Genomic DNA, 13,947 nt, shown 5'->3' on the forward strand with positions numbered 1-13,947 from the left:
CAACACCCACCGGTTGTGTTTTCAGAATGCAGTATGGAGCAGGACCTCCGGACAGCTGGAGTCACGTGACCGAGGTTTTCCCGTGGTAATCACTAAATCAAGGATTCTCCTCCTCCTCTCCTCATCCATGTTGTCTTTCTGGTCCTCTGAAAACCTCTGACCTGTTGACTCCAGGCCTGGCTCCGCTCATCATGACTTTGGTTTGTTGTTGTAGTTAAGTGAAATACGATCTGGTGATAACACAGAGTGTTTTATTCTGAAAATTAACCGGATGTCCGTGATGAACCATGTCCGGTCCATCTCCGATCCCTCACAGCACTGGATCTGATAGGTTTCTATTCTAGTCAATGTGTTAACTTCCACTGGATACGCTCCGTTGCATTCAGGCTGCATCTCTGATCCGGCAGGTCTGAGTCCTCCGGATCAGATACACAAGACTTCTATTTTTGCTGGATGCTGGATCACGACGCATCAATCTCAACAGAGCAGATGGAGCGGGACAGGAAGTACATTTTCAGAATAAAACACTCTGTGTTATCAACAGATCGTATTTCACTTAACTACAACAACAAACCAAAGTCATGATGAGCGGAGCCAGACCTGGAGTCAACAGGTCAGAGGTTTTCAGAGGACCAGAAAGACAACATGGATGAAGAGAGGAGGAGGAGGAGGATCCTTGATTCAGTGATTACTGTGGGAAAACCTCGGTCACATGACTCCAGCTGTCCAGAGGTCCTGCTCCGTTGTGCAGCTGATCAGAGATGGACCAGATGGAATTCCCGTGTTACCATAATCATGTCATATAAAGGAGTTAATACTAACACTGCTGCCCTACTGTAAGCTACTGAACAGTGGTACTAAAATCAGCCCCTCATAATAAGAGTTAGCTCATTAAGCCACATTGGATATGATCACACCTCCATTTATCTCTGTCTGTGAAGCAGCTCTTTAAGGAGTCAGGTGACATTGAGTGGAGCACTGAGTGGGCTTTGAGAGACCCTGATCCTCGAACAGAGGAACAGACTCATGACATAAGAGGATGAGAGGAGGTCTTTGATAAAGTGCATGTATTCATGTTCTCTCTCTTCTGTTAGAATGCAATCTGAGGGTTGTTTGCTGAGGTTCAGATTTCAGAGCAGGGTTTGATGATAATTGATTCTGTATTTTTTTGTTTGTTGTTTTAACATTAAGAGGATTTACCATGGGTTAGTGCTTCTATACTATTAAATGGCCTAATCCTTAATCCACATGTAAACAAAGGTGTTTATCTGGACACAGCGGGGTATGTATGTGGAGATACAGTTTTGGAAGAAGGTTAAAATGTTAAGAGTTGATACACAAACACATTTCATTAAAAATATTCTTGATTTCAGAAGAAATGCAATTATACTAAAAATGAGCCATCAAATGTCTAACCTCACACACTCGTGCACAATTCAACACGCCACTTTGGGCCGATGACTAGCAGAGGTGGTGGGGGGGCTGATGGGAGATTTAGGTAGGGACAGGCGCACACTATACTCTTTATTATCTTTTACCTCTGAACATCAACTTGGTCCAACAAACTTGTTTTAAAGTGTGTTTTTAAACTGCCTCCTGTTTTGGATTGAGCTGATGTGGCTCAGTTAACTGCTCCTGCTCCTGCCTCAGATCTTCTTCTGTCTTGTCCTCCTTCAAAGCCCGGGCTGACACACAACAAAAAGGACTACTTCAATTTTAAACTTAAAGGCCCTGTGAGGAGTTTTGAACTGGCTGAGAAACAGACTGGAAATGATACTGATGCCTCTTTATAACCTTCAATATCAAACAAGTCCATCAGGGACAACACTGACACCTTCTCTGTTGTCATTTTTAATGCCTGAAACCGCCCTGAGGGGGTAGGTGTCAGACCAGATGATGGACATCTTGCTTCAGAAACAGCCTTTCTTTGACTGTTTTCATGGAAAATAATCACATTGCCTGATAGAGTTGACTGTTGAAGACAACAGGGTGAGGCTTTTGTTGAAAACACTACTTTTGCTTGTATAGGACAAGAGATAAGAGGTATCACTTTGTCCACAAGGGGGCGCCAGAATCGATACAAAACAAAAGTTCCTCACAGCACCTTTAAGTTTGAAACATTTCACTTATGCTTTAGTAATATATAGACTGCAATGACATGAACCATTTCTAATTCCTATTTATTTATAATTCCAAATTTAAAATCATCGCTGACTGGACAATAGCCATGGTATAATGGCGATGCACTTGGCCTAGAACTGGACAGTCTGGAGTCAGTGGCTGAGAGGAGGTCGATGGACAACCCCTCTCACCCTCTCCATGATGAGCTGTGGCTGATGGGAGCTCGTTCAGTCAGCGCATCATTCCACCACGGTGCAAGACTGAACGCTTAGTGCTCCTTAGTGCCCACCGCCATCAGACTGTTGAACAGTAATGGAGGCCACAGACTGCACCATGCTGACCCCCCCCATGAACAGATCCATAACATCCCTGCTCTGTCTGTCACACTCCATCATCCCATCCCGAACTCTCTCTTGACTGCTGCTGGCATTATAATGTATAATATACTGTATTATATATTTATCTTGCTATATAATATATTTTGTTAAATTACATTACTATTCTAAGTACAACTCATGGTCATATTACATACAAATATTCTTTCTATTTATTGCTTAATTTGTCATTACCAACCATAATCACACCATGTCAACCTGTCACTACTGAAACATTTTTTAATACTGCCTGTAATTACTGCTATTTAATTTAAATTCCATTTGTAACATTGTATATATCTAAATTGTACTCTAACTTTATTTATCTATTTTATTTTACTTATTTCTATTTTTATTTTATTTTTTATTTTATTTTTATGTGATTTTGTTTTATTTTTATTTTGTACTTATTTTGTACTTCTTCTTTCTTGATTGTACTTATGTCTGGGTTGCTGTAACAACTGAATTTCCCCCTCGGGGGATCAATAAAGTAATATCTTATCTTATCTTATCTTAAAAATATCATTAAGAAGTCTCACCTCTCCACTTTCTACACACAGTCCCTGCTCCCTGTCTTTCACCTTTTGGGGTGGCTGATGTTCCTAAAGACTTACGGACACAATAAATGATTCCAAAAAATGAATAAATAAATGTTCCCAGGTTTAGATATTCACTGCACAAGGTAGGACAGGCAGGGCAACAGTGTTAATTACTTGTTGTTTGTTAATGACCTTTCGTTCATGACCAAGACATGACATTAAAAAATCACACGTTTGACGTTAAAAACTCTGACGACATGCACGTTTTGTTTTTCATAATGAGACTGGATGGACTAAAATATCAGTGGTTGTCTGTTGGATATTAAGCATAGCTTCCCCCACTTTGTGTTCAGTCTGTCTAAAAACAAACATATTAATTCCTCACAGCGTTCATTTCTGTCAGTTAATTTCACAAGGTTAAAAATTGTCATTGTCACCATGTATCTTCCTCTGTATCACTGATTCTTTTCAATGAAGATCAGCGGCAGAGCCACAATCAATTACTGGGGTGACTTCAGTTTAATATTTGACATTTGCTGCTTGTTGCTGCTATTAACTTCAGTGTCTGTGTGTCAAAGCCTCAATTAGATCTGATTGTTCATCAATCAGAGAGCAGAATGAGAAAGACATTTCCTAGTTTTGATCAACTCTGAATAATCTAAGATGACAATGCAGCTGAGAGCGCAGGGAAGTGAGCGTCTGTCCAACAAACGGTGCAGTACAGCCCTTTCCAAAGCTTGATCCCTAAGGCAACTGGACTGGTAGAAATTCTTGAAGACGTTTCACCTCTCCTCCGAAAGGACAAGGGTCCTAAGTAGGGTGGTTAGTCTAGTTCCTGACAGTTGTTCTCCTATCACCTGACAGTCATTCAGTACCTCCTGGCAGTCGTTAGTCTAGTTCCTAACAGTCATTAGGGTGATGGGTCAGCTGTGAGTCGTTAGAGTCACATGGTCTCTGGTGTGAGTATGGTCTTAGTTGTTTTGACAGAGAATTTAAAACAGCATTGTATGTAGGAGACAAATGGTGTCTTAGTCCACCACCTCTGTTAAGAGAAGGGTGTTCAAGCTTAACATAGATGGCTTCCTTAACCCCTCTTTCATACCAACGCTCTTCTCTGTCCAGGATCTGAACCTTGCTGTCCTCAAAGGAGTGTCCCTTGTCCTTAAGGTGCAGATGTTCAGCTGAGTCCTGGCCTGAGGAGCTGGCTATATCGACCCACAGCTGACCCATCACCCCAGCAACTGTCAGGAACTAAGCTAACGACTGCCACAAGGTACTGAACGACTGTCAGGTGATAGGAGAATAACTGTCAGGAACTAGACTAACGACCCTACTTAGGACCCTTTAGTGACACCTGGACACACCCACGACTGTTAAGGCTGATTTATACTTCTGCGTCTCCCCTACGCAGCAGGGGCTGACGCGGACATGAGCCCCACATACTTGTGCGTTGGTGTGTCCGTGTCGAGCAGCAATTCTCTGCCGAAACACCTGAGGGCAGTGTGGTCTCTCTGATAGCCGGCCGCCTGCTTCCTGCCCCGCTACGATCTCTGTTTACTTTTCCACAGAGATTCAGAGCGTGTTATGTTAATCTACAGCTGATACATGTTGCTGTTTATCATACAGACATGATTACATGAAGAATAGAGAGGAGGAGATGAAATACACGGACGATGTGCGGCTGATGTCCGGGATCCCGGAAGTGCTGTAAATGCGGGAAAGACAAAGCCGTCGAGCGGACCAATCACAGAGCTTGCGGTCCGCGTCGGCTCTACGGGGAGTTACATTTTGGAGGAGGTGCACGTCAGCTACGTGCGTAGGCCACGGCGTAGGTACGGGAGCTACGCGGACCCCCGGCGTAGGCCACGGCGTTGATTCAACGCAGAAGTATAAATCAGCCTTTAGTGGCTTAAGGCGGATTTATACCTCTGCATCGAATCGACCTACGCACGTAGCTGACGTGCACCTCCTCCAAAATGTAACTACACGGACCCCAAGCCCTGTGATTGGTCCACTCGGCGGCATTGTGTCTCCCACATTTATATCACTTCTGGGATCCCGGACATCGGCCGTGTATTTCATCTCCTCCTCTCTATTCTTCATGTAATCATGTCTGTATGATAAACAGCAACATGTATCAGCTGTAGATTAACAGAACACGCTCTGAATCTCTGTGGAAAAGGAAGCAGGTGACTGGCTATCAGAGAGACCAAACTGCCCTCAAGCGTTTCGGCAGAGAATTGCTGCGCGACACGGACATATCGACACAAGTATGTGGTGCTCATGTCCGCGTCAGCCCCTGCTGCGTAGAGGAGACACAGAAGTATAAATCAGCCTTCACATTTTCTAGCTCTTCCCTAGTCTGGTCAGAACTGAAGAAGCCTTTCGGAGGAGAGGTGAAACATCTTCAAGAATTTCTACCAGTCCACGCCTTACGGATCAAGCTTTAGATTACCATGACCTGGATGACTGAGAACCTTCACAGACACAGTACATCCCTTTGCAGTCATGAACTGGCAGATGAGAACAAATGTCGGGCATACAGAGTGCGTCTATCATTTTTTGCTCTGTTTTGGACATGTGTGTTCATTACTCTTTCATTGAAATCAAAGGCTGCTTGACTTCCACACGTTAACAGTTTTAGCTCACTGAAAACGAGGGGTTTGGAAAACCCCCTCCAAAGTGGAGACTTTAAAAAATGCTGTTTTGTTTGTATTTGTGGGGACAGCAGAAATGGAGGTTTGGGATAATGCTGACATTATTACCTAAATTGCAAAGGGCAGTTGTATTTTTATGTGTATTTCTTATGCTCCATAAATCCAACATGGTGGGCGAACAGGTTTTTGTTTATAATGTTTGTTTATGTCTGATCGGTGTCATGTTTAAATGAAGTTAAGGTGTTAACTTAGATTCGGGAGCAGGACCACGCCTAAACCACACCCTCAATCACCTGACAAGCCTACTTAAACGTAGCAAGACTACTTAACCGCTCGTCTGTTGCTCTTCGAGACTGACAGACCGTGCATCACCGTTCTGATTTTGCGCTAAGCGTTTGAACTTACCATGGAACTGTTTCTGCACGACTCCGATGAGGATCTATATGACGAACCTTCCCGTACGGGGAGTCCTTCACCTGAAGAAGGGCAGTCTGACTTCAGCCAGGAGTCCCTGCCACGCCGCTTGCGCTCCGTGGTCCGCCTGCCGCGGCCGCGTCCTGTCCGGTCACGCTCCCCGAACGCGGTATCTCCTACTCCGGAAAGGAATCGGGCCGTGTCCCCAGCGTCAGCTGGAGCCGTGAACCGGGGGCGCCGCAGGGGCGGTCGGCGCCTGTCCTCTCCTCGCCTTTCTCGCCGCTCCGTCCCGGGCAATCCGTCGCGGGGTGCCGCGCCCTCCACCTCGGGGCCAGCCCCGCGTTCTCCACCCGAGTCCGACAGCAGGAACTGGACCGTTGCCCGCCTGCGACGGTTCCTCAAGTCGAAGGGCATCGTCTTCCACAGCAACGACAATAAGGCAAGATTGTTCCAGCTCTACACTTCTTCCACGACCGCTCCAGCGTCGACAATCAATCTTCCCGCGCTACCTGCTTCCTCACCAGGGCCAACCTCCGCCAGCGACGTCAGACGTGACGTCATCAGGCCTCGGCCGCTCTCCCAGCCTTTACCGGCTTCACCGGCTCCCCCTGGTGGGGAACAGGTCGTATCACCCCCTGTGCCTGCTCCCTCTGTGTCTGTCTATTCTCAAGCTATCTCAGCTTTCCTCTCATCCCTGTGTCCGCAGGCTGCACAACCTCCCCATGCACATGCATCCTTTCATCCTTTCATCCCTTCCTCTACCCTTCCTTCAGCCACTCCAAGCAACATGGCTTCTATTCCCCCTCATCCCACAATAGCCAGCTCCTCGGCTCCACCAGGAGCCCCTCCTCAGTTCAATCAAGCTGGCTATCCTCGACCCCCTCTTTTTCCTGCTGACCTGTCCTTTCCCCCCTCCCTCCCCATCCCCACCCCCTCCCTTCCCCAACACCCAAATGTTTTCCCTTACTCCTGTCACACCTACACTCTCGCCACAGCGGCTCCACCCGTCCAGCCGGCTTCAGTAGTTCACCGCCCCTCACCTGTCTCGCCCACGTTACGCCATCAGATTCTCTCTGGTAATTACGTGGACTTAGCACAGCTACTTCACCCGTCCATCATCGACACTAGTCAGCCTAGGGAATTGCAGACTATTTTCGGCCCCGTGCAGCTCCGTCACCCACTTCCCTCCAGGTCCAAGGACTTGACACCGGCAGAATTCGCCCTGGCCTTTTCGCTCTACCGTGACATTGTGTGTTCGGCCTTTCCTGCACGTAGGGCCGAGCTCGATGACTATTTGTCCATCATTCTCGACATGGCCCTCAGATTCGGCGGTACCGGTTTTTACAGTTACCACGTCCACTTCGCCAATCAAGCAGCCGGGCGCATACAGCAGTTTAATCAGAACACCCACTGGGGCGCTCTCGACTCTGAGCTTTACTGCCGCATCTTCGCAGCCCGTACTTCCCTCTCCTGTGAGTTCTGCGGGGCTCCCTCTCACCCTGCCACCTCGTGCACCGTTAGCGCTCCTCCACCCAGCTCGCGCCCTCCTTCTTCACGCCACCCCTCCATCTTCAACCGTCTGTCTCCCGCTGCACCTCCGCCTCCGATTATTCCCAAACCTCTGAGCTTACGCCCGGCCGCTAATGTTCCCATGCCAAAAGGGGTCGATAAAAGGGGACGGCCTGTCCTCTACCAATCCGGCAGGATGGTATGCAACAACTTTAACCACCTCGGCTGTAGCATGTCCAACTGTCGCCTCCTGCACGTCTGTTCCTTCTGCGGGGGTGCCCACGCCAGGAGCACTTGCCCGCACAATCCTACAACTCCAGCGGATTGACTAGCACGCCACCTCGACACACCCATTAAGGTAACGGTCCTCGCGGCAGCTTTGAAAGATCACCCGGACAGACAGTTTGTCGAATTTCTCCTAGATGGTTTCTCCCGCGGTTTTCATCCTGGCATCGACATTCTTCCGGACACTTCACATTCCTGCCATAACCTCCAGTCCGCTCTTAGGGAACCGGATATCATGGACTCCCTGCTGGCTGAAGAGGTCAGGCAGGGATTCATGATCGGCCCATTCGACAGTCCCCCCTTCCCCGTGTTTCGCGTCAGCCCGTTAGGCGTGGCCACTCGGAAATACTCCGGGAAAAAGAGGCTCATTATCGACCTCTCTTCCCCGCACGGTTCGCACGTCCCTAGCATTAACAGCGTCATTCCTGCCCCGGATTTTTCTATGCAGTACGCCACAATCGACCATGCCATAACCCTTGTCCGTTTAGCGGGCATCGGAGCCTGGCTCTCTAAAGCCGACATAACCAGTGCTTTCAAGATCCTCCCCATCCAACCGGCTTTCTGGCGCTACTTTGGGGTACGTTGGAAGGGGGCCTATTACTTTGCGGTGCGTCTCACCTTCGGTTGCAGAAGTAGCCCAAAGATCTTCGACTCCCTTTCTGAGGCACTTTGCTGGGTCCTCACGAACAATTACAGACTCCCGTACATTCTCCACCTCCTCGACGATTTCCTGGTGGTCACGCCGTCGTCCTCACCTCCCAAGTTCGGCCTCGTCACCCTCACGAAAGCCTTTGAGGAGCTCGGCGTGCCTCTTTCGGAGGAAAAAACCTCAGGGCCTGGCACCTCCATCGAGTTCCTCGGCATCACCCTAGACTCCATCTCCCTCCAGGCATCTCTGCCGCAGGAAAAAATTCAGCGCATCACTCTGATTCTCTCCAACTATCTCTTAGCCGATAGGTGCACCAAACGCCAGCTGTTGGCTCTCCTCGGTCACCTGAACTACGCAATCCGCATAATTCCTCAGGCCAGGTCTTTCCTCTCTAACCTCCTCACGCAAGCTGCAGCCGTCCCTTCACTTCACGACAGGATAGTGCTGGACAACGTCTGCAAAATGGAAATGCGCATGTGGCTACATTTCCTGTCGGCATGGAACGGCATCTCGTTTTTCTACAACGATTTCGTTTCCCGACCCGACGACATTCAGTTGTACACCGACGCAGCTCCCTCTGTCGGCTTCGGCGGCTTCTACAAAGGGCGTTGGTTCGCAGCCACCTGGCCTCCGGAGTTGAAGTCTCTCGACTCCGAATCCCGTTCTCCTTCATCCACTCTTCACGAGCTCTACCCCGTCGTCATAGCGGCCTTACTTTGGGGGCACGAATGGTCAAGAAAATCAATTCTCATACACTCCGATAACACAGCAGTAGTTGAAATCATAAACAAGGGCCGATCTCACTCCCCAGCCATCATGCCGTTTCTACGCAGACTCACATTAATCTCCGCCCACCATCAGTTCATTCTAAGAGCAGCTCACATTCCAGGATATCTCAACACCATCGCTGACGCACTCTCTCGTTTCTCTTTTCAGAAATTCAGACATTTGGCCCCAGAATCCGATCCGCATCCAGTACCAGTCCCACCGTTTTCAGCAACGATATTCAGCTAGCTCCACAGCTAGCTAACCTCTCTCTCATCTCACAAGAAACCATCCTCAACAGTCTAGCTCCAAGCACTCTCTCCGCTTACCTCACCGGTTGGAACTGTTTCAAATCATATCACTCCACATACCAGCTGCCCTTTCCGTCTCTGGACATCGTGTCCATCTGCAACTTCATCTCTCACGCTCACTCCATTCAGAAAATCCGGTCCACGTCCATCCAAACCTACCTCGCCGGCGTTAACTTCTTCATTAAACTGGTCACTGGCCTTCACTGCCCTTCCATCTCCCATTCCCACGTAACCATGCTGATCAAAGGTTTCAAAAAACAGGAACCTGCAGTCACCTCAAAGCGCCTTCCACTCACCTCGGACCTCCTTAGTCTCTGCATTCAGTCTCTCCGTTCAGGCTACCTAACCCCTACCATTGATTCTACCCTGGAATCCATGTTCCTACTGGCTTTTTTCGGTCTCCTCAGATGTTCCGAATTTGCCCCTACCTCTTCCGTCTTTAATCCTCACCATCATCCCAGATTATCCGACATCACTGTACACACCCCAGATTCTCTAATATTCACACTCCGACGCAGTAAAACCGATCAGCTCGGGATCTCCTTCCCAATCTACATCTTTCGCCTCGACTCTTATCTCAGCCCGTTTGAACCACTTACTCAATACATCAGCACTAGGTTCGCAGCTCTAGCATCTCCTCACGACCCACTCTTCATCACCGAAACCGGAAAAATGGCAACTCGATTCTGGTTTCACAAACACCTGCACCAAGTCCTCCGCATTTCAGGCATCACCTCCGAACACTACTCAGCCCACTCATTCCGCATCGGTGCAGCATCCACAGCAGCCAGGTCAGGCATCTCCGATAAAACCATACAGATCCTCGGGCGCTGGTCATCCCAAGCATATCACACATACATTCGCAACAGTCTTAGTGATCTGCGTCAAGCCCACGCTCAACTGAGCTCCATCTAATCCAACTCTTTTGGGGATCAAGATCAGCTCCGGCTAGGATAACGCTGAGACGTAATCCCCATCCTGAGTCTCCATCCGCTGGGCTATACGACGCACAATAAATCATTATATGTTCAAACTTATATTCTCGTGTGGCGTGGTCCTTGCTAGTGAAATGAAGTTAAGGTGTTAACTTAGATTCGGGAGCAGGACCACGCCTAAACCACACCCTCAATCACCTGACAAGCCTACTTAAACGTAGCAAGACTACTTAACCGCTCGTCTGTTGCTCTTCGACCCGCCCTCCCTCACCTTGCTCTGCTTCAATTGCCCTTTATCTTACCCCTTACTACTCAACGCTCTTTTGTGCCCTTGTCTAATTCCAGGTACTGCCTGGGATCAAGATCAGCTCCGGCTAGGATAACGCTGAGACGTAATCCCCATCCTGAGTCTCCATCCGCTGGGCTATACGACGCACAATAAATCATTATATGTTCAAACTTATATTCTCGTGTGGCGTGGTCCTTGCTAGTGAATTGCTTGTTAACAAGAGAACCTAGCTGTTCTTCGTCATTATACTGCAGAGGCTAAATAATGTTACACAATTTTAAGTTTTCCATTCTCTACTGTTTATTATTATTTGCAGCATGCTTAAGAAGATGCTCAATATGCATGCACACAAGGTTCCTCTATGGTGTTTGATGTGACAGACTGATTACACATTACGCTACTTATTAGCAGGCAGTGGTGGACAAAGATACATGTCTTCATGACTTCAGTCAAAGTATAGATCCTACTCCAATACAAGTGAAAGTTGTTCAGTCAGATTATGACTTGAGTTAAAGTCCTGGAGTACTTGAAGTATTCACAGTACTTTTTAATCCTCCCCTTATGTTGCGGGTCAAATTGACCCATTTAAAAAACTGATAAAGGTATTTTTTCACCATGAAACATCTTCTACTTGGCTTAATTAGCGTGAACAACATAAAATGAAAATGGTTCATTTCACACATTTGCAACCTCCCCTGCATGTTTATATTACATAGACAATGTTCGTGGGTCAATTTGACCCTGCAGTCAAAGTGGAGGCTAAAAGGAGTCGGAAGTGTCAAATACTAAATGTTTCTTTGCAACTGTGTGACAGATTCACTTTCCAATGTACATAAAAAAGTTTTGACATTAACTTTTATAAAAAAAAACCAAGTGAGTTATCCTCTTTGAACTATGATCTGTGAGAATTAGAGAGCACCAATGCACTAAATATTAATTTAAATGGTTAGTAATGGAGTTAATAATGAGATTCTAAAAAATGTAAATTGGGATTTTTTGGGGTTCTGTCACTTTTGAATCATTAAATATGCCACGGGTCAAGTTGACCCAGGAATATTATTGCTGTCCCTTAAAAAACAAACATAACAGGAGGGTTAAAATATCTCTAAACGTATTTTCACAAAGCGTGAGGTCCGTCAAAATGCATGGGTGTACATTCTTCTCTGTTCTGTTTATCTAGAAAACATGATTTCATATCTAAAAAGTCTACCATGACATCTAAACTAAGTTACTACAAGCACAGACAAGTTTACAATGTTCCTCTGGAATCAAAGCAGTGTGTTAGCTCCAGACCTCCACATGCTTTCTCAGGTTTGATGCTGATGTTTTGGAGGCTGTGATGAAGTTTGTGTGGTAAACAGATCAGAGATTTACAACAATACAAACAATCATTCTTTATTTCTAAAGCTCAAACGTGGGTTTAAAATATGGCCGTGGTGCTCAGGTAGAGAATCATCATCCTTCTCAGTCATAGCCATCATCACTACGACTACATGAACGCACTGATCTGAAGAACGTTTGATCTACGCTCAACCCAGGTACGGCTACACCACTGAGACAAACCAAACACAAGGACACCAACAGGTCACGGTCTTTGGGATCTGATTTCAGAAAAGAAGACTCATCAGCTGACTTCAAAGATAAAGTAGAGAGTAACTAGAGCACTGATAGAAATGTAGAGGAGTCAAAAGAATGATATTAGTCTTTAAATGGAATAAAAGTAATAAGTTCCCCAGCAAAAAAGTACAGATACTCAAAACATATATTTAAGTATATTTACTTTGTTACTGTCCACCACTGTTAGCATGGCATGCTAATCTGAGTGTTTCAACCTTTTCTTCATTGTTATAGGAAGAGATACATATTCATAACACATCCATCCATCCATTATCTTGACCGCTTATCCCGTTAGGGGTCACGGGGGGCTGGAGCCTATCCCAGCTGGCTTCGGGTGGAAGGCAGGGTACACCCTGGACAGGTCGCCAACCTATCACAGGGCTAACACAGAGAGACAGACAACCATTCACGCACACACTCACACCTACGGGCAATTTAGAGTGATCACTCAACCTGAGCATGTTTTTGGATTGTGGGAGGAAGCCGGAGTACCCGGAGAGAACCCACGCATGCAAGGGGAGAACATGCAAACTCCTCACAGAAAGGCACCCGCCCGGCCAGGGATTCAAACCAGGAACCTACTAGCTGTGAGGCAACAGCGCTACCCACTGCACCACCGTGCAGCTTCATAACACATCAACACATCAATAACATCACCTGGTCTGCCTACTTCCATCTTCGTAACATCAATCGTCTCCGCCCCTCCCTCACCCCCCACACTGCCGCCATCCTTGTCCACAGCCTTGTCACTTCCCGTCTGGACTACTGCAACTCTCTCCTCTTCGGCCTCCCTCACAAATCCCTCCATAAACTCCAACTGGTCCAGAATTCAGCTGCCCGTATATATTGCCTGAACCCCCTCCATCCACCACATCACTCCTGTCCTCCAACAGCTCCACTGGCTCCCTGTTCAGTTCCGTATTCAGTTCAAAGTCCTTCTGTTGACATTCAAGACCATCCACAACCTCGCCCCCCCCATATCTGTCCGACCTCCTCCATGTTCCCACTCCCTCCCGCTCCCTCAGATCCTCTTCCTCCATACACCTGTCTGTCCCCTCCGCCCGTCTCACCACTATGGGGAGCCGAGCATTCAGCCGCTCTGCTCCCCGTCTCTGGAACTCATGACCACCTCAACTCAGAAACACAGATTCTTTCCCCCATTTCAAATCACAACTCAAAACACATCTGTTCAAAACCGCTTACTCTGTCTGACTCTAATTGCACTGTCATTTTTGTTTCTATTCTTTTTCTTACCCCTTGTTAGTTTATATTGTTTTCATTTTTGACTCTGATTTTGTTTCCTTTAATGTAAATTCCTGTATGTATATATTTATATTTGTGCGGTGTCCTTGAGTGCCGAGAAAGGCGCCTTTAAATAAAATGTATTATTATTATTTATTATTATAAACACCTCTGGTGTTGAAAGGATTGTTCTGATAACATAGATACAATGGTGTTTTAAAATATATCTGCATACCTCTG

At 47.0% G+C, this 13,947-nt stretch overlaps 1 protein-coding gene across 1 annotated transcript; it reads left to right on the forward strand.

The window, feature by feature from the left end:
- Positions 1-7,032: 7,032 nt before the first annotated feature.
- On the forward strand, positions 7,033-10,637 carry LOC117823776. Its single transcript, XM_034699005.1, has one exon. The coding sequence runs from the start codon at positions 8,135-8,137 to the stop codon at positions 9,560-9,562; it is 1,428 nt and encodes a 475-aa protein (XP_034554896.1). The 5' UTR covers positions 7,033-8,134; the 3' UTR covers positions 9,563-10,637.
- The last annotated feature ends 3,310 nt before the right edge of the window (positions 10,638-13,947 follow it).

The sequence above is a fragment of the Notolabrus celidotus genome, chromosome 13 (genome assembly GCF_009762535.1).
Source record: "Notolabrus celidotus isolate fNotCel1 chromosome 13, fNotCel1.pri, whole genome shotgun sequence".
Lineage (NCBI taxonomy): Eukaryota > Metazoa > Chordata > Actinopteri > Labriformes > Labridae > Notolabrus > Notolabrus celidotus.

Coding starts and splice junctions, on each gene's coding strand:
- LOC117823776 (XM_034699005.1), top strand. CDS start 8,135: ATGGACTCCCTGCTGGCTGAAGAGGTCAGGCAGGGATTCATGATCGGC.